The sequence below is a fragment of the Wasmannia auropunctata genome, unplaced genomic scaffold, assembly GCF_000956235.1.
Source record: "Wasmannia auropunctata unplaced genomic scaffold, wasmannia.A_1.0 LD335973.1, whole genome shotgun sequence".
In the NCBI taxonomy this organism is placed as follows: domain Eukaryota; kingdom Metazoa; phylum Arthropoda; class Insecta; order Hymenoptera; family Formicidae; genus Wasmannia; species Wasmannia auropunctata.
The window spans coordinates 549,297-570,572 of NW_012026917.1; the positions used below are offsets into that span (position 1 = coordinate 549,297).

The window sequence follows — 21,276 nt, forward strand, 5'->3', positions numbered from 1 at the left end:
ATCCACCATATAATTTTTTTGTATACAAGCAAGAAAGTGATGAAAGTATGCCTATTTGACATTTTAAATACTAATGAGGTTATATTGCTGCTTACTTCGCTTATGACATGTATGTGTGTTGGAATATATGTTCAATGCAACGACAAAGACACATCTATAGGCATACTCCCCTTGCCACCTACCCCCGCAAGTGATCTAACGAACCTCCTTAAGTACTAAGAATCGTGAAATAAAAGCAAAAAAAGACAAAGAAGAATCAATTATTTTAAAAATATGCTTTTAAAAAGAGCTCATTTAAAAGTAACGCTCGAAATCATTTGCATAATTTTGAGATTTAATGTCACTTCTACGAGACAAGTTACGCTCTTCTGATTTCAAAAGTTTGCGTTGCTCTATAATGTAATTAATTGAAATTATATATAAAATCTTGCCAAAATCTGCACCTAGAGATTAAATAATAAAGCGAATTCGATTATTCGGATGTATACGCTCGGTGTTCAAATTAGAGACGGCGACTGACATCCGACCCTCTAACCTCGGAAGTTGCGCGAAAGGAAAAAAAAAGAAAGAGAGGGGAGAGGGAAGGCCAAGACCTCGCCTCGTATCCTCGAGCCCATTTTTACGAGATACTTAAGCCTTTAAACGGGTGTATCGCTCAGGTCAAATCGGGAGAAACGGCAGGGAAAAAAAACGCGATCTCGGATTTCAAATTTCGCAGGGAAATCGGTTAACCCCCGAAATCAACTGCGACGACTCCTCGCCGGGCGACAGGGGAGGATCGCGCGATTTTTCTCAGGGATTAAATCGAGCGTGGCCCCCGGAGAGATCTAGCGTTTTTTTCCTCTTCTCTCTTTTCCCCCCTTCTCATGCCCCTCCTCGAGAAGCCGCGCGCAGGTACCTGGTGCCCCGTTACCTGCACGCGTCTATCTCGAAAAGCCCGGAAAAGCGGAAAGAGAAATATCGCAGAGGGGGGGAGAGGGTGAAAATAGCGCGAAAAAAACGGGAGATTACGCGCGGACCCTCGAGTAGGGAAAGAAATACACGCGCGAAGGGAGATATTCCGCGTGCACCTTTTCCAATTTCGTTTCTATCTCGTCTCGGCGCCTGCGGACCCTTCTCGCTCTCTTCCCTTCGGCATCCCTTAGCTTAGACCGCGAGGGGTAAGAAACAGGGGTAAAAGCGAGTTAATAGTCGGTAAAACGCCGTTCTCTCTGTGACCCGCAGGGGTTTAGGCGTGCCTTCGGGGGACTCTCCTCTTCTTCTTCTTCTTCCTTCACCTCTCTCAACCCCGCGCGAACGGGTAATTCCTCTTCTGGGGAGAGTCGAAAGGGATACGGGCAAAAGGTGGCTGCGTCGCCGGAGAGAGGAAAACCGAAACGCGAGGACACTCCTTTCGTCGAGAAATCTGAGTAATCGTTGTCGCCGGTTTCCTGCGAAAGCTGCTCTTCCGCCATGGTGATTCTCGAATTTCCGCGTGAGAACATTGGGAACAGATCAGAGAACGCGACAGCGTCACGAAGCGTACGTTGAGAAAATCGCAAATTCGAGTCGTATCGAGGGAAACGAGAGGCGAATGTAATGAAATAATAATCGATAAAATATTACTCAATCGCGCACTTTTTCAACACGATCCCGCCCGCCCGCAAGCGCGCGCGCGCGCGGTAACGGTGCCGCGTTACGTAAATTCGGTATTCCAAACAACGAAAGTGAGATTACCGGCAGGCCGATTACGGCTTCGGCTTTCTTGTTTCTCGCCAGAATCGAATTTCGAGCGCTTCGTCGTCGTCGTGTAACGAAACACGGGCGCGTTCGAGAGCCTCGCGTTACGCGTGCCTAACTACATACGTGGTTAAGGCTCGTCGTCCAAGTCGACGGAATCGTCAAACGGAAGTGGAGCCGCCTTACCTCGTTCGTAAGGAACGCCCGTGGGGGGGATTCCAAATCGAGCAACGGTTATGCCGACGATATCTATCGAGCGGTCGACGTACCTATAATACCGGGGAGAATTCTGAGGGAAAGCCGAGTTCGCGCATATCTCCCGTGATAAATCGCCGATTCCCTCGGCTCATCGTAATCGCGGACGATATATCGACCGCGGTGAATGCACCCATGTCATTAGAGAGCGGCTCTCGACCGGGGCTCTACGTGAGCACTCGTGCCTTCGACGAGGAGGGCGAGGGGATCGAATGGATGTACGTGAAAGAGCAAAACGAGACCTAACAAATTCGACGAATCAACTTTCGGGGAATATACTTTCGAGGCGGCGATTTATAGGCGCGAAACGGGTAGATATTTTCAGATTTATCACGAACCGCCTCGTAACACGAACGGGAATTGATGCGCGCCGTTTCCTACTGATATTTTATCGCGACTGCCGTCATTCCTGTTCGAAAGCAGGAATCTCAGGCGGGCACGCACGCATGCATGCACGCACGCATGCACGCACGCACACACACATACGCACAACCGGGTGTAACGTTTCCAAATTTTAATATTTAACGTCTCCGGGGCGAGCAGATCGGGGGATCTGCATGGCCCGGTCGCGAGATAAAGAACGCAGGGCCCCGCGGGGTCCATTTTTAACACCTAACAGAAGTCGAGATGCCCAGTCGTGATTAGCCTTCTCCCCGGGGCCGATGGACCGAGGCATTATCCGGTGAGAAATTGGCGGCCGTTCGTTTCTTTGTTCCAAGCGATTTTTTATTGACTCAAATTCCGGAAAAAAAGGAAGGAGAAGAGCGGCAGGAGGGGAACGGGACGCGATGGTGGTTGGACATCGGAGTATCGGAGATAGGGAGCGAAGGAGGGGAAGGGGGGAAGAGGGTTACGAGAGATGGTCTTCGAATCCTGCGGTGTGTGCTACGTGTGGGAGGCAACTAAGTGGATAAACGAGAGAGAAAAGAGCGAGGATGGAAAAAGGGATCAAGAGAGGAGAGAAAGATGAAGAGAAATGTTAAGACAGAAAGGAAAGGAGAGAATAAGCGCGGGGGCAGGAGCTCCCCCATCGTAGAAGGGGAGGGGGAGCGAGAGGCCTGAGGGAAGTGCGGGACGGTGCGGGAAAGGGGAGGAAGAAAAAAGAGCCAGGGAACAACTGGCCGCGGCCGAACGCCAGAGCTGCGCTCATTTTTTCTCGTGGCCGAACCCGAAAACCCTTTTATGCCCACCCAAGATTAATTATCCTCCATACTCGAAAAATGAAACTGGCCGCGAACAAAGGAACGCCGCGCGCGCTACTCGGCGGTCCTCACGCGCGCTGTGCGCGCGGTCAGCCTCCGTCCGTCATCCCGATCGCGCCTGATTCGACCAAGAGTGCAACGAGATAATTCTGCATACGTGAGAAACAGACGTGGAGTATTTGGCGAAGATTCGACCCAGGCCTTTAGTAACTGAGGCTTCACGTGGCCTTTCGCATTGAGCCAGCTAAACGTGGACTTCTAAACTTTAAATAATATCTCGAACGCAGTCTAAAAAAATAAGATTTAAAAAATAAACGGTAAGTTAAACTAGACCATTGAGTTATAAATAATTAACTAATAAAAAATGTTTCATAATAATATACTTATATGTCATATATATAATGGTACCAATCGATATGCGCAGATGTGCGCTTTGTCGCGCACGATAACCGAACGGTCAGCGGAGAATTATCATGACAATAAAAAGAAAATGACACTCCAGCACATTCCGCAATTTTCTATAATGGAGCGAGCTCGAAACTCCGCGCATCGACAAGGGAACAAGAGGTTGGGCACGAGAGAGGGTAGCAGAGGGGGGAAGCAAGCGGGGCAGAATCTCGTTAGACTGAAAAAATTCCACGGCACAGATTTGAATATCGCATAATGTCGAATTAATGCCGGAAATTCGACTCGACGGGGCCCCTCCCGACGCGCGGTAATGGGGGGCCCCTCTGAAATTTCGTAGCGACCCCCATAAAGCGATTTCGCGTATGGAAAACGTGTCGAGGCAATGAGCCCTTCTCCCCACCATCGGGACCGACCGTCTGCGCTGCCAGCGGGGCCTTACGATGTAGAAACCCTAATAATTCCCTGACAGTGGCCTTTAGTCTCGCCGTTTTTGCTCGTGTGCTCCGAGTTTACGATTTTCTCTCTCGTTTGGACGGATGAGACGAGAAGGAAATACCTTCTCTGATTGTCCAACACATATGCAAATCAGCCGGAATTAATCGCCGTGGCCTGATGGTATCGTGATGCATCGTTGCCTCGCTGCTTGATTGCGTGCGTCTTTAAGAAATAACGCATTTTATTTTTACGTTTCTTCATATTAACTTCAATATCCCTCGACGCTAATTTCAAAAACGGTTGGGGGAAGAGGAGAGAAAAATAAGTAATAAAGGATAATTCCACTTATGTTACGAAAAAATAATTTCCGATTTTTATTCGCATTCACACACGAGGCTCGGCGATCTCGTCTGCCTCTCTGTCTTTTTCTGGAGCAATCGCGCAGGGCCATAGCGGGGAGAAAGGAGTACCCCACGCGTTCCTCTTATTTTACCCGAGGTCGGGTCCCATCGCGCGTCCTTTCTTTTTGTTTGACATAATTTAAAATTTATGAGTTCGAGAATCGGTTATGCGCGGCCATTCTCTCCTCATTCTCTCTCTCCATCTCTCTCTCTCTCTCTCTCTCTCTCTTTCTCTCTCCTTTCTTCATGAATCCTATTTCGTCGCTTTCTCGATCGCGACTTGTTTTCTAACCAAAATCTTCAGCAGAAATATTAACATAAATATTAACATATAAATATTAACATAAGAAATTATTCCAAGATATTAAGATTAAACGATCACCTTTAACTCCTTTGACGCAAAAGTTTTTTTTTCTCGTGTCTTTCACCTCAGCGTATTACGCACACTAGCAAATTCCGTACGAGAGATGTTTTCATAAAGTACGCAAGTTTGAGAGAATGTTCCTCATCGTGACGTTCTTCATCGTTGTATTTACACACGGAGGAAGATTCTCGTTGAATGAGGCTCGCAACGTTCCTCCTTGTCATCGACGTAAAGTAGGACACGTCGCATATAATTGGCGCTACGTCCGTCATATTTAACCGGCGTGTCTTTAATGGTTTCTCACTACCGACCTTTCGCGACTCGCGTTTCGCTCCCTTCTGATGTATTTTACGAAGGGATGCACAACGAAGGGATTTTCCCGCGGAAAATCTGCGATCTTTGAGACTAACGAAACCAAGAGCGGAAATAAGAAAAGAACAAACAAAAATAAAAAAAATGAGAAGGAGAGAGAGAGAGAGAGACAGAGAGAAGTAGAAGTTCATTAAGATCGTCGATGCCACGGGCACCGTATTAGGTTGGACAAACTGGTTTTCGCGGGTCTTTTCTCTCGCCTGCATCATGCAGCGCATCAGACTCGGATAAAAGGCTCCTGAGATTCGGCATGGCCCTTAACCCTTTATTTGGTAATGTCGCCCTGAAGCAATGCGATTTCTCTCTAAACCCTTCGTAAGAGTCGGCAATATTTCGCTCGCTATACATTTACGTGCTTGTCGCTGCCGCCTATTGTGAAAAAAAATTCTCTTATAATTATATTTATAATTGTATTTACAATTCTATTGTAACTGTATTTTACCATGCCTTATATTGATTACGTTATTATAGGAAAGAATAAGTCTCTATATATACTATTTTATTTTAGATTTAAAGAGATTTATAATCAACAGAAAATAATCAGATTGAAATAGAAACAGTCGACAATTCGAGGTTATTAAGGGACTAACGCGATGACTATGTTGAACAGGGAGACATTGATTTAAATATAAACGATCCAACTGCTCAATCTCGTTCGCCACAGCGATCGATTCTAAAGTCGACTTGTGGCCCGTTAATTTGGCAATTGACTGCAATAAATACTTGGCATATAGGCACGACAAACTTTTGCACGACTGCCAAACAAATATCGATGATCAGCGAATCGATTGGCGAAAACATACAAAAGGAAGAAAAAGAATGAAAGATGAATGGTGCATTTTCGTCGAAATAATATATATATATATATATATATACACATCTTAAATCAGGGCTGATTGCGTTTCTTTCCCGGACTGTACCGGCCATGTGTTTTCGGGTATCCACACTCCCACGAGATAATCTGCTCTTATTCTCTCGTTTGTCCGTCACAGTCTTTTCACGAGAGCGGAACTCCTCTCAAGATGCTATACGAAATCAAAGCAATATCCGACGCAAAGGGCGTGAAGGGTTATCGACGCCCTCTCGCGTCCTCGAGCATTCCCGTCACGGTTTTCTCACAGAGACAAATGCACTTTACCATCGCTTCTTTCATCGCGCATTTATACGATTCGTCCGATCCGCGACTGCGTTGCGTGGATAATTAAGATCAATTTGTACTCGTGTTTAATCGCATATGTACTTAATATGTACATTTACGGTCAGAAATAATTAATGAGCATTTTTAATTGTCGCAAATAAAACCGATTTGAGAGTTCGTGAAACCAGTTGGAGAAGGCAACATCACGTTGGTCGTGAAAAGGAAGAAGACGACAGCCATGACGACGACGACGACGACGACGACGACGACGACGACGACGACGGGCAACGACGAAGGAGATCCTCCTCGGCTAGGAATGCCTCCTGATGGATTGGTCATCCGTGATTAATTTGACAAGCTGACTTTCTGGTTTTCGGAGACTGACAAGGGGCCCACGGAGCCTCAGCGCCCGTGAGGCCCTAATGGGCCTTCTTGGCCACGATGCACCTCTCTCTTTCTCTCTCTCTCTCTCTCTCGCTCTCTCCCTCTCCTTTCTTACTCTGGCTTTCCTTATCTCAGCGCACGCATCGACGAAACTGTAGGTGGGAGCGTTTGAAAAATTAATCAAACCCACGGAGTCTCCGTGGAAATGCTAATGGAAGGTCGCCTTTTTCATTCGATTATTGACACGGGACACCGCGAGCAGTGAGGAGAGTAAAGAAGTGCCGCGGACAAAAGGAGACGAAACAGGAATCGCCTTTTTGTCACTCACGAAATAATAATCTCGACATACAATCGATAATTTCGGGGAAATCTGGAAAAAAAATCGAGTCGCTTATAACGTGGCTGTGTTATTTATATTCTTTAAGATAAAATATTCTTTACGATTTATTTGAAAACATGTAAATTTTTTTTTCCCGATGACTAATCATATTTATCATATTTATCAAATGATAGAAGTTAGTGCAATTAATATATTTTTAAAAATAAACCTGAAGATTTAAATAGAGCAGAGATCGAGTAGAGGACATTTTAATATCGTGGACTCACAAGAGAAAAGCGATTTTCGCAAAAACGGAGTTTCTCCCTCGTGTTCGGATATAACGGAGGCTAATCTCCGGGATATACGCGCGCGCGAAACCGGTACTCGTAAAGATAAAATTATCGAGGATGCGGTGAGAGAGACGGCCAAGTGTCCGCCGTACCCCAATCCATTGATTCGACGAGAACTATGTCGGCGAGGATGGCACAAAGAGAGGCCGGGCCGTAAAACTCGCACCTCGCGTCGACACGGTGTGAGTAGATGCACGGAGAAATAAAGTAATAAAGCGATCGATGCACTTACACCGCGATATTCCTTGCGCCCGCGCCGGGTCGTGGCGGAGTCGAGGAAAAGTAACATTTCGAGAAAGAGGACGTGACTAAAAGCATCTAGTGCTGCTGAACGCTGAAAGTGTCGCGAAAACTTATCGAATTTATCTTGCAATAATTTTCAATTATTTGTGATAAGTGAAATAATTCAATAAAAATTCAATAAATACAATATTATTAATTACAACACGCGTTAAGCAAAGTATCATTCTACAATTATATAAAATTTTCTGAGAAATTGACACGCACCGTGTCTCTTTTAAATTTGAAATTAAAACTAAAATGAAAACTAAAATGTGAACTTTAAACAGACTGATTATATATTTTCGTTCGGTTCTTTCTGCACGGTCAAATATCCTGGGATAGAAATCATTTTACAATTCTATGCATATTTATATATAACTGGGAGAGTGAAACGTTAGGTAATTTGTTTATTAAAGGCCGCCGATAAGAGAATGATAATTACGATACCGTTGAAAAGCGTTACGTCGTAGCGGTGTTTGTCGTCGGTTTGTTCGGAGTGCCTATAAGAAAGAAGGAGGCACGCACTCGAGATAGTTACGCGTTAAACAGGCAACGGCCACAAGAAGAAGAAGCGAGTTCCGGGTTGACAGTCGTTGGACGAGGACGAGAAACGCGGGACCGGGAAACGGCGAGAGATCGACGTAGAGCTGGAATTAAACAAATAATCTTCGGCGAGCGGGGAATCCGTTAAGGCACGAAAGTACGGCCGGTAAAAGGAACCTATTGAATTCTAAATTTAAACGAATGTCCAAGTGTCAGCGAGCTGACGGGCAAAATAAACAAGATGCCGCGAGGAGTAGAGGAAAAAGAGTAAGCAGAACGACTCGCGGAGAATGAACGAGAATGGGAAAGGATTTCACAGAAGATGCACAATATCCCAATCCGATTTCTTTTTTCTCCGTTCGATCTCGGTTTCGTGGAAAAATAAAATCGCAAATTCACGTTTTTGAATTTAAATCATTCCTATTGTCTGGGAGCGGTATTTAAACTGGTCAAATAGTATTTCAAATATTATTCTCGAAAATTCTCGTATTAACACTTCATCGGTGACGATCCGAGATGATTTCGCAAAAACGTCCAGTCTTGCGGATAATAACTGCTCATAATCGCCGGTTTAACTTGATTACCGTTCTACGCTTGCCTACTCGTCGATGCCTCCGTGTTAAAGTTCAACGATACGTCAATTTATAATCGCGGAGAAAAGTTCTGAATCCTCGCAAATAATCGACTCATGATGCAGACAAGCTCGTTAACGATTCCAATCGCGACGATCGTGATGCCGATCGTTGTCGAAAAAAAAAAAAAAAAGAAAAAGAAAAAGAAGCAGAAAGTTCGAGAGATACATGGAATCGTCGCGAACGCGTCAGGCTACTGCGAGGACTGTACCGCGTCCAACGTCAATAGAACTTCACCGCTCCCCCCTCGCCGCCGCTCTCTGACTCAGAACTTAATTGGAGAACAAAAAAGCTGAGGAGATCCAATTGACCCGGAAGCGGACATCAACGCGGCGCGGCAGTATGTACGAATGGTATAGTAGAAATGTTGTGTCAGTCTTTTTAAGGAAATTGACCGTATGTCTCGAGGAGGACGAAAATTCACAAGCGCGACCGTCTCGACTCGCTCGTTTTCTCATGCAAATGCACATCGGCATTCCAGTGCTCTCGCGAAACGTTTAATCTAAGCCTTTACCCTTCGACGTCGCGCGAAAAAAATTTCAGCCGAGGAAAATGGCCGGCCATGAAATATATTCGAAGAGAACGAGGGTGTGCGGGAAGGGGGAAGAAGGGAGAAGGAAAAGGAGAAAAGAGAGGAAGACGCGATCGAGCAAGGGACGAGAGGTATCGACGACGGATATGATGATGATGAAAAACGAGGCACTTTCGAGGATCGATAGAGAAAACGCGGGGCGCTCGTTCGCGGAGTCGCGCGAAGAGGGAAAGATAAAGAGAGAGGTGGAGGACGAGAATAGGGCCCCGCGGGGTTTCGAAGAGGCGGGAGGGGGGGTGGGACGGGGGAAGGGGGCTCTCGTCGCCGTGACAGCACGTGTGTAGCAGAAGCGAACTCGGGGCCCCAGTTCGGTCCGTGGCTCGTAAAGCCTTTCATAAAAGCTTTCATAAAACGTTTCACGATCTCGTCGCACCGAGGGAATTCAGCGACGATCAACATCGCGCAAGATTCGTCCGGTCTTCCTCTGCAACTTCTCTTTCTTCTTCTTCTTCCACTCGGCAGAAAATATTCTCACAGGCCGAGTTCGAGATATATGCATTTCGCGTATTATCGCGAGTATCCGATAAAATAGAAAATTGTAAGAAGAGGCATTCGCTGTCCGCGGGTGTAAATCGCACTTAGAAAGTCTCCTTCCACTCGGCAGAAAATATTCTCTCGGGCCGCGCTCGAGATATATGCATTTCGCGTATTATCGCGAGTATCCGATAAAATAGAAAATTGTAAGAAGAGGCATTCGCTGTCCGCGGGTGTAAATCGCACTTAGAAAGTCTCCTTCCACTCGGCAGAAAATATTCTCTCGGGCCGCGCTCGAGATATATGCATTTCGCGTATTATCGCGAGTATCCGATAAAATAGAAAATTGCAAGAAGCATTCGCTGTCCGCGGGTGTAAATCACTTGAAAAGTCGACGAGTAAAAGTCCAAGGCAGCATCCAACGCAACCTGTTTTCCCAGTTCTAATACCGTTTTCTTTTTCTTCGCTCTTTTTCCCCGTTTTCTACTTGCATAAATTTCATTTCGAGGATACATCACAATTCACGATTCAACGACTTGGTCGACCACCTGAGATCCTTAACGCCTCTCGTCAACCAAAGAAGGGGGGAGGGGACTCTTTGTCCGCATTCAAGGAGGAAGCTCCGATTTCGATCTCGCAACGATTCGTCCTCGGGGACCATCATACCTAACTCATACGTGCCCGAGCGGGGTACGCGCTCGGAGACATAAAAGCTCGTAACCAGGCTGATCCAGATTTCCCTCTCCCCCTCCGCCGCTCCCCTCTCCTTAATACCATCGATTCGCTGTTCCTTTCGTCGCTATACCAACGTATCTCGAATTAAACCCCGGCCAGCAGATACGACAGATTCGTTGAATAGCAGTCGAGTTAGCTGGCTTTTTGAATCCGGCGTCTCTTAACGAAGGGTTCGCAGCGGCCGAGCCTTCTTCCCAGACTACGTGTAGTCCGAGAAGAAGGTTCGCTTTTCGAAACGGAGCCTCCTCGTCGAAGTTCTTTTTTTCTTCTTTTAAAGAGACTTGTGTAGCATGTATAACGATAGAGATTTAGAAACAACTGAAGAGTCTCAAGTTCTAGAATCCTTTCTCTTTCTTCTTGGGCCAGACACGTGTGTGCGTGTATCTTCTCAAGTAGATAATCGTCCGCCGTAACGTCGATTACTTTTTAAAGCCCTCGCTAAATTGGACGACGATCTGTACGCAGAGAGAAAGAGACGGCCCTCGCCCGATCGGGGGCTCGAGCCGATTTCGAGGACGGAGCGGATTTTCTCGCCCGACGGGTGGGCATTCGATGATCATTCTTCCGACTCGGCGCTGCGGACGGATATCGTTAAAAAACGTAATCGAGCCGGGGGAATCAGTGTGCTATCAGTTAATGAATCTGGCCCCGCGTGCGACGGAACGACGGGGCCCGAAGGGCCCCGGGGACGGGAAGGCCTGTCTCCTTCTCCCTCGAGAGAGTCTCCGCGGGCCCCCTGACAATGGCGAGGCGTCCGACGAATTTCGAAAAGGACAAAAATAAAAAATGATCCTGCGCGCGCTCGCGCTCACGCTCGCGAGAGAGGAAGCGGACGGCGAAAGAGGAAAGAGACCTCTCTTCTCTTTCTCTCCCTTCCTCTTTCTGCTATCCGCTCCTTCCAGCGTCTGCTGCGTGCCTGCCCGTTGTCCGTCCGACTGTCCGTCTTCTCTTTTCATCCTTACTGCCTTTTATCCGGGTGGAATGATTAATGGGTTCACGGAGGCACCGCGGTATCTCTTCTCCCTCACCCCTCATCGGACCCCACCTTTCGATCCTTCCCGAAGAGTACCCATATCTCTCTCTCTCTCTCTCTCTCTTTCTCTCTCTCTCTCTCTCTCTCTCCCTCCCCCACTCGCGCGCATAGGTAAGTTTTCTGCTGCTTTTCTTCGCACGCCAGATTATCGCTCCCCCGCTCGCACAGCATGGCGATTGTACGACACTGGTACACACCTCCTTTCTGTGCCCTCGGTGTATCGCATTAATATCGCGCGGCGCCATGAAATGGAGCGATTAACTGGACGGAAAGTCTGGCGTGGAACTGATCCAATAGTTGGCTCGTAACAAAAGTTTGAAAACATATAGGATATATAGGCCGTGAGCGTAAGTCGGCTTTTAACTGGTACGAGGAAAAGAAGTGAGGCGATCGATATATGGTCACGTCACGGGTGTTCCCGGACGTTAAATATGCTTATAGGGTATTTCATTTCATCATAGTCAACGCGATACGATACGATGGCACATATATATTTTCAACGAGAGAAACAAATATGCTACAACATATTTGTTTGTCAGATCGTCAAGGCGAGGTTTGTAGAGGCGAATGACGTTCTAAGAAGTATCTAAGAAATATTATCCTTCCCTTTTTTTTGTCCCACGTTGTCTAACGTGTCATACTTAAGATGACGCGTTACCGCTTTATAGGCTCTTTTACATGATAAATTACGCGAGATTTTTTTTGTATCAATCGCGACGCGATACATAATACCGTAAAATGCCCCAGCTTTTGTTCCTCGTCACCTGCACGTAGGTGGCGACCAGTTGGGAGACGCGCGACAAGTGAGAAACAGATGGAAACTCCTCACGGCCTTTGTCTTCTTCTTAAATACAAGATTGTGATAAATTTTATATTAATTTCATATTATTACAATATCATTTTTCAAGTTTATCTGGAAATGTCTATACGAGTGTTGGATTATTCATTGAGAATCATATATTCATACATTGTTACAGCTGTCGCCAAAAAAAATCACTGGATCGAAATGAATAAATTAATTTGTAATTCTATCAGCATTCTGTGTGTCAGCATTCTATCCTTCATTCATATTCCAATCAAAAGTTCCGGGATACGCATATTGAAAACTATTTTCGTCGAGCAAATAATTCGCCAAGGTGCCGAGAGAGAAGGAGGGGGGGGGGGAGAGGGGGAGAGAGAGAGAGAAAGAGAGAGAGAGAGAAAGTGCGCACGTGAGTTAAAGCGACTTGAGAATTCCGGACCGCAGGGAATTCTCGAGAGCGTCAACCCACGCCGGTCGCCGCGCGCAACGGGAAACGATGACGCTGGCTGATCTCGAAGGCATCCATCGATCGCGGGTCGGCGGTCGACGCTTAGCGCACAGTCGGGACCGACCGACTTTATGAGTTATAAGTCGGCCATCTTGCGAGAGCCATCACATATTCACGTGCGCACATATGCGATGCACCGGCAATATGTAAGTGCCACATTCTGTTCTGGTGCACGTACAGTCCCGGCCGAAAGCCCCGCCGGTTCTCTCTCTCTCACTCTTTCTCTCCTCTCTCTCTCTCTCTCTCTGTACGAGCTCCCCGTCCTATAGCTCGCACACGAGCGCACATATCGCGAGAGAAGTGCATTCGTTTATCGCGATGCCGGCTGACGTAATCGCCGCCGCTCGGCAGAGGCTTCTAATTCACATTGTATCGAACGATGATCGGCGGCTACCAGGCGCGGCGATCAGCGGATTCTCGACAAATCGCCGGAAGAATACACGCGCACGTTTGTCGCGAGTATTAATCGTTTCGTTTTTTCCTCAGGCTCCAACGTGATTCGAGCTATCAAAAAAAAAGACAAAAAAAAGAGAAAAGAAAAACACGACGACAGCGTTCGGAATTTCGTCGATCGATAACTCTTGCGGCAAGCAAGACGCGGCAATTGATACCCGGCCAAACTCGATCGCGAATGTCGACCAGTTGCGGCCAACGATCAATCCTACGCCAACCCTGAATTTGGATGCCAATCCGTGCAGTCTGATCCGTCTAACAATTTCGTCGGACGGCAATGCGGGCGATTCTAGCAACGCTACGACGACAATGCGGTTTCAAATAGCCATTCAAAGTCATAATACTTTTAATTTCTGGAGTGACGATATGACGGTACTTCAAATAATAATTGTTACGAGATATTCGAAAAAATTGCCGTGCTATACTTTATGTACTGATGAGAGATTTTACGAGGATTATCGATTTATTCGATCGAATATACATAAATCGTTGAATTTGAGAGGATCACTCACCTTGAGCTTGCTGGACGACGATCGGGTTGAGGAACGTGGGCGGCAGTTGCCTGCTGACCGATTTCGCCAGCTCGCCTCCCGCCAGCCCGTATATCGCCAGAAGCTCCTGCATCGTCGACTCCGCGTACTCCCGCATGCCCTCGAAGGGTTTTCGCTCCTCGATCTCGACCTCACCGTCGACGTCGTTGCCCCGCTCGTCGTCGAATTGGGTGTCCTGGTCGTCCAAGCGAGACGATTCCGCGTCCAGGACGCCGCTCCCGCTTCTGTCCGACGAATCGGAGTTCGGGCTTCTCGCCTGTGGAACATTCCGGGAACAAACGTCTCATGTTGAATAAACGAAAAAATCAAAATAATCACAAAAGCAAAAATCAGTTGTGATCACTTACCTCTGTACCGGGGGAGTAAAACTTCTGCGACCTCAGCTGCTCGAGGATGAACTTGTGCCTGAGAGAGTCCGCGCTGTCGTCGTCGGCCTCGGAGGACGGCGGTCTGGTGGCGACCGAGAGGTCCATCGGACTGGCCTCGTTGTTGTTTAGTCTCTGCTTCGATCTCTCCTCGGCCGGCAGCAGCATCGTCTTCCTCTCGTACTCCAGGATCTCGCTGGAGCTCTCCTCCACGACCTCCGGCTCGTCGTCGTCTCTCTCGGACTCGTCGGACACCTCCGCCATCCGGCTGCTTATGGGCTTGAAGTTTTTCCGCTTGTTCCGCGGCTTGCTCTGGATGCTGCTGGTGATCTGCAACTGGGCCTGGGCCTCGTACTGGGAGTCGCTGTCCTGGTCGGCGGCGCCCCGTCGGGTCGTCGCGTAGTTGTAGACCGAGTCGGAAAGCATCTCCGCTGATGAAAGATGGAATTCACTCGATCGCCGTCTCGTTTGGATAAGCCGCTATAATCCTATCGTTCCATTTCTCAACCGACGCTAATGGCGTGCGCGCGCAAGAACCGTGAGCGAGTCCGATCTCAAGCTGTTTTTCGTCTCATTTTTACATCTCTCCCGGCCGGTCTCTCAAATAACTCCGTAATGTCGGACGAGGAATAAAGACAATCTCTGGATGAGCAATGTATCCCGGCTATTTGCATCGCGAAGGTAGAGGCGACAATAGTCACTAATTTCGCGTAACGAATGCCGCCGCGGCGTTTCAAGGCAATGCCGCGTTAGCCGCGTCGCTCGTTTCTCATATCGCAGTTAATAGATATCAACTTTTAGCGTCAATTACAATCTCGCGAAGTCGGGCTGCTAAGCGCACGCTTCTTCTCGGAACATCGGTGGTACGGTGTACCACCAGTTCCATAAAATTAATGCCGCGGCACTTAGACGCACCGAAATGATTGCTCTATGATGCACGTAGGACGATTTCTCTAACGCAAATGCGAAGAATCGTCGGTCATAACCATATTATGCAAAGTAACGGATCCTCCTCCGAGCTCAACGTTCCAAATGAAAAAGATTCGCGATTGTTGCAAGATTAATTATAATAATTTTTAATTATAACAATATAATAACAAAGTAATGTATTCCCGAATTTAACGTTTCAAATAAAATAATTCGCGATTGTTGCAAGATTAATTATAATTTTTAATTATCTCTGTTGTTTAGATTACTATTAAAGTCATTAAAATCCTGATACTTTGATTTTTTTACAGCGCTTTGTGGCGAATTTAAGATAAATTTATTATATATAGAACGAATTTTTAGCAAGTAATCGAGACTGAAAAGTGTCTTACCGGGGCCATATGGGCTGGTTACGGCGGACATCTCGAACCTCGCGAACCAGCCGGCTCCTCACCGCATCCTGGAAACAAAATGCAAAATATTAATAATTCAATTCGACCTCCAAGCGACCTAACGCGCGGATCTGCTTCCCACGTGTTCACGCTGACACGTGAGAATGACCCGCGAGGAGTGGCACTGCCTTCCTTGTTTGATGCGGCGATGCGCAGGACGTACCCGCAGATATTATACCTTCGAACAAAAGGGAATCACCGCGGTGAGAATCGATTTCGATTCATTGCGTGGTAATCTTGCATCGCGCGGCTGCGACGCGCGATCAACTGTTAGTCTCGAATGAAGTCCACGACTTGTTCCACGACAATACATACTCGCCGACGATGTTTCCGAGTCTGTACTTGAGCCACGAGGAGGGAGGCGATGTAAAGGAATCGCGAAAACGAGGCGAAAACAAAGGCACGTCGCCGTAACAAAAGCTACGGTGATATACGAGCGCTCGGTGCCGGGTCTCGCGCTGCTAGTCTCGGGCGACCGACCGGCCTGGCGCGATAACGCGCGAGTGCACGACAATTCGTTTCTCGGTTATTGGAATGCAGACCTTTAAGCCCATTACACGCTGTCGTGTCGCACGGCGGCTACGAAGGAGAGAGAATTGCAGTTGAAAGAGAGAGAGAGAGAGAGAGAGAGAGAGAGAGAGAGATAAAGAGAGAACGAGAGGAAGACACGAAGGAGAGAAGACGGCCGACGAAGCGAAAAAAGAAAAAAAAAACAGAAATGAGAAAGAAACAATAAAAGGACGTGGAGCGCAGGCGGCGTGATAAGCACATTAACGTCCGACCAATCGAAAGGGTTTATCTCGGAGGGGTTATACTCCGCATTAACTGTCATTTCATGGCCTTACGGCTCTCGGGTTTGGCTCTCTCGCAATGAGAAACGGCGGAATGGAATTTCAATCCGTTGGAAAATGACTTCTTACCGGCCGCTTCTGCCGCCACCGCCGCCGCCGCCGCCGCCGCGGTTCGTCGCGCGATCGCCTACGTCGTAGCACACGTAAAAAAGGCCGTTTGCCTTTTTTGGCGTTGGAGGTTTGACCCCGGCGCGGTTGTCGGACCGCATCCTTCAGGAACCCGTCGCGAGACGAGCGGTCGATGGGGTACATAGCTCGCTCGCACGCCGCGCGCGCGGTGTCGTCTTTTATTAATGTCGCGTTTAATCGTTTGTCCGCTCGTGCGGAAAGAACGACGCGTCCCGACGACGGAATTTACTTATATTTACACGCGAATCGCTTAAAATGCATCCGTGTGCACGCGGCATAACGATAATTTAAACTTGGCATCGCAATCAAGCGATAAGGTACGTCGCGAAGTCGCGGAGCTCTCCCCCGATGATAATTGCCGATCACGATACACCGGCTAATGAGCCGAGTCGTAAATAATTAACCTTTAAATAGAGAAACCATCCCCCCAGGGCCATATCGGAATCGACCGCGGATCGGCGACACGCGCCGTAATTCCAACCTGTCGTACCGATCACGGTTGATGTACGAGGGCTTTCTATTGCCTCCTCGATCAAGGCGCAAATTGTGTTGCGCGTCGCTCGCACGACAGACCGCTATTCAGACCGGTAACCAACCGGTCCTCGAAAGATCAACCCGCTACCCCCCGAGCTTGCTAGCTACCGCGTGTCGACTGACGCTTGTCTGCTACGTCAATGAGGAAATCGTCTCGGAAGACATACGCATCCGTTTCGCAAAACTGAGACTTTCAATATTAAATCTTGACGAATCCTATAATTATTGCACGAATAACTTCTCAATAGAATCTTTGAATGAAAAACATTTTTTTTTTCAAATGACATATATAACATTATTTCTCTATTTTATTCATATCTCATTCTGTAATCGTTATTTTAGTTCTAATCGACGAAATGAAAGTACGTGTGGATTACCATCGGCATGCAACAGAATTCTGTCGCAACCTACTCCTATAGCCATTGTTGCTGCCACTTGGCGCGCCCCGGCACATCGGGATCCATCGACGGATCTACAGATTTAAGCAGAAAGATCTGTGCGAATAATCGCAAGTAGGGTCGGTCGAAGTCGAGCGCGCCCTCCGATTGGCGCGAGCGCGTTAGGCGTAGCCGCGAGAGAAATATACGCGCGCCTGGCGGCCGCTGCGGCCCCGACCGCGCGGCGACGAGCGGGGATGCGCAGCGTGTACGATCGGACGATATGTCCGAGTGCCCGCGAGGAAAGGAGCGCGAGCGCGCGAGCTCCTTTTTTCGCCGGCTATACAGAAGGGATAATTAACATCTGTTACAGTACCTATAGCGCGCGGGCCGCCCCGTTTCACCCCACCATGCGGCGCACGGGGCGGACCTTGAATACATTATCACCCTCTCTGTACGTGCAAGCTGCACGCACGCACGCACACGTGTATGCGTGCGTGCGTACACGTGTGCGCCGAAATCGTCAAGTCGCGCGCGGTGCTCGCGATTCGACCGTGAACGAAAAACCTTTATCTCCGCATGCGGCCTCGCTCGCGTCCCCGCGTACTACATTCGTCGGGGATCTAACGATCTCTTCGAGTCGCGCGGGTTGCGAATTAAATTTTGCGCGAGCAGAGCTCACGCTCGCCACCCCTGTCTGACTATTTCTTTTTGTTCTTCCTTTTTAATAGGAACATTGGGAACCCCGGTCCGTTTTTGACGAATTCGATTTTGCTAGTAATAATCAACAGTCGAATTTAGCAAATATAGTGTATGTAATGGTTAAGAAAATATTGGAATAATTATGAATGTAAAAGGCGACTAGTTTCGTAAAAAATTTGCAAAAATTTAGCAAAAATTTCTGCACACGGCGGCTGCTTTGATGGCAACTTCCTGTTGACGAATGAGAAATCCGTCTTAGGTGTGTCATAAAGAACTTGTCGGTAGATTTTATTTTTGAAACTTGCTGGCGAAACAAAGAGAAGGCTTGTTTTCCTTTGTTTTTCCTTGTTTTCCCGATTCTATTGTTGCATCGTTCGACCTCGCGTACAATACAATGAAAAGGTTGATCTCTCAATGGATTTTTAAAATTCCGAAGCTTGGCCTAAATACTCGAGATGCCAGATCGTCCAGATCTGGAAGTTACCAAAAGTCGACCGAAAGTGACTTTAAGTCGGAGACGCGCCATGCGCCTATGCTGGGAAATTTTCGAATTCTGCTTCTCCTCTTACCTTAGCGCGATCGCCGGTAAGCAAATTGGAATAAAAAGTGTTACGTGAATGGCGAGAGTAGCCGTGATTATTAAATGCCTGTTAAATTGCGAATTATACAAAGCAACGTTCAGACAAATTGCCTTGTGAACTCCAACGGCGCAATTGGCATAATGCATATTGAGAAGCCGTGTTTCACGTAATTGCAAAAATGTGCTTGCAAACCGCTTGCTAATGAGAACACGTCACGCATCGGCGATGCCCGTGAATCTAAATCGACGATCGACTCGAGGGGGGAAAAAGAAACTATGGAATGCGGGCATTTCACGACAATTAAGACACTTGCAGTCATTACAGTTCCGTAGCGTGTAGATGCAGTTCAGATTCTTTGTTTTTCCTTCGAATTGTGCACATTTTTCGCATATTCGCGCCACAAAGGAAATTAAAATTTGCTATAACATAGAAAATTAAAATGTAATGTTTATTCTGCGTAATTTCAATTTAATTCTGACAATTTACTTTGTAGAGATGTTTGAAGAATGAAGGATTTTCTTAAGGTCTATCAATCGCATATCTAAATCTATGTATATGAAGGAGACGCGTCAAATGGAAGAGATGAGATGAGGCCGGGACGAGTCGGGACGGGATAAAATTGTGCGAGACAAGCGGGCTTGGGCTCCGTGAGAGCGGGCTACCACTCGACATAGCTCGACGCTGATGCCGATGCCAGAAGGAGGAAACAAAAAAGTCGGCGACGTAACGCGTTCGTTCGTCAAACACTCGAACGTAACGTTGCCAGGCCCCGGCGGGCTTGGAGAGGGGCCGACTCGCGGCTTCTGGAGTGCCTGCTGCGGAATACCAGGAGATTATTCAAATTCGCCACTGACGGCTTAAAATGTATATTAATCGTCTATCTCATGCTGGGACGAACGACCGGAAACCAAGAGCTCGCTGCTCGCCGTCGAATAATATACCAACCGCGACTTATGTCGAACCACTCGTCTCCAAATACACCAACGACAAAATGCCTTAGATGGCTTAGATCCAGGTGCTCGGGACGTGTCTCTCGAACGACGACGCGACATATCGGAGTCGCGTTGTCGCATTGATGTCACCGTATATAAAACGAAACGTCATTATAATATAATAATGTAATTGTTACAAAAATTTGACAATCCTGAAACCTATTACATTATCGCGATAAGTTACATTAAACCTAATATTGCCTGGTTAGTTGATTAGTTCAGTCGATAGAACATGAGACTCTTAATCTCTCTCTCTCTCTCTCGTTAATTAAACAATTATAATTTCAATAATAAGATAAACTAAACCGCTAAGTGAACAACAAAATTAAATCGAGAAACTTATCGATTTAATTGAATTATAATTTTGTTAAAATCTTATGAAACTATATCCGAACAATATAGGATTGTTACTCATTCAAATTTCTAAATTTTTATTTTCGATATTCCGATAATTTTGTAATTATTCAAAAAGGCCTTCCATTAAACTTTTACTTAGCAAAAGTCAACACGCCGCGAACTCTCTCTCTCGAGAGTCAGAGTGACTGAGATAAAGCACGGGCTTCTCGCGCGGCTTATATTTTTTAAAATACTTTTCCGTTGTATAAGGATTACTGTAGAACTGCTTCTGCACTCTTTCGCACGTGTGTGGCACCTCTACCTTGCTCCCGGGCCGAGAAGCCGAGAAAGGAGGTGTAGAGAGAACGGGTTGGAGAGAGGGCGAGTGTGTTCATAAGATATGGTGTGAAACACGAGAGGACCGAGATTAAAGAATGAAAAACATAGAATTCTGAGAACTGGTTGAAGTCATAATATTCGTAATTTCAAGCCGCGCCTTATGGCGGCCGCGTCTTCTACGTCGTTGAAATTAATGCGAGCGGAAATAAAATTCCGTGCCCCCGTCGCCTCGCCACCGCCACCGCCACCACCGCCGCCGCCGCCCGCCGCTGCCGCGCCCTTCATTCTCCGCGCTCTCTCTCGCTCGAAGAGAGCCTTCGCGGCTCCGCCGTCCACGGCCGCGAGACAAGTGGATGGCGTTTAATGGTCGAGCATCATGTAAATAAATTCGGCCCTCGTCGCCGGACGGAAGGATGTTTGCTTCTAATATTTGGACTTCGCGCCGCGTCGAAAGAATCGACGTGGAGAGGCGGCGAGAGACGCCTCGCCCGCGGGTCTCGCGTTTCGCCGACGATGTTTGGCCTACACGGGGATTGCGCCACGACCACAAAGACCACCTCACAGGAGATCTCGTCTTTAGATCAAATGCGTAATAGATCTGTTCCGTTTCGGCGCGCCTCCCAGAATTTCTTCGCAGACGAGCACCGGCGCGGCGCGGGGAGTTGATATCGAGTGGCGAAATTACGACAGCCAGCTTGTATGCGCGCGGGAGCTACGAGCGCGAAGAGCCGGGTGAGAG

At 47.5% G+C, this 21,276-nt stretch overlaps 1 protein-coding gene across 1 annotated transcript in view; it reads right to left on the minus strand.

Annotated features, from left to right (window-relative positions):
- LOC105454879 (zinc finger protein castor homolog 1-like) overlaps positions 1-21,276 on the minus strand; it is a 79,381-nt gene that overhangs the window by 30,516 nt on the left and 27,589 nt on the right. Inside the window, exons 2-4 of the mRNA XM_011697819.1 lie at positions 15,637-15,704; positions 14,300-14,748; positions 13,914-14,208 (exon numbers count right to left, since the gene is read on the minus strand). Of these exons, the coding sequence (XP_011696121.1) occupies positions 13,914-14,208; positions 14,300-14,748; positions 15,637-15,667 (775 nt within the window). The 5' untranslated portion in view covers positions 15,668-15,704. The remainder of the gene's footprint in view (positions 1-13,913; positions 14,209-14,299; positions 14,749-15,636; positions 15,705-21,276) is intronic.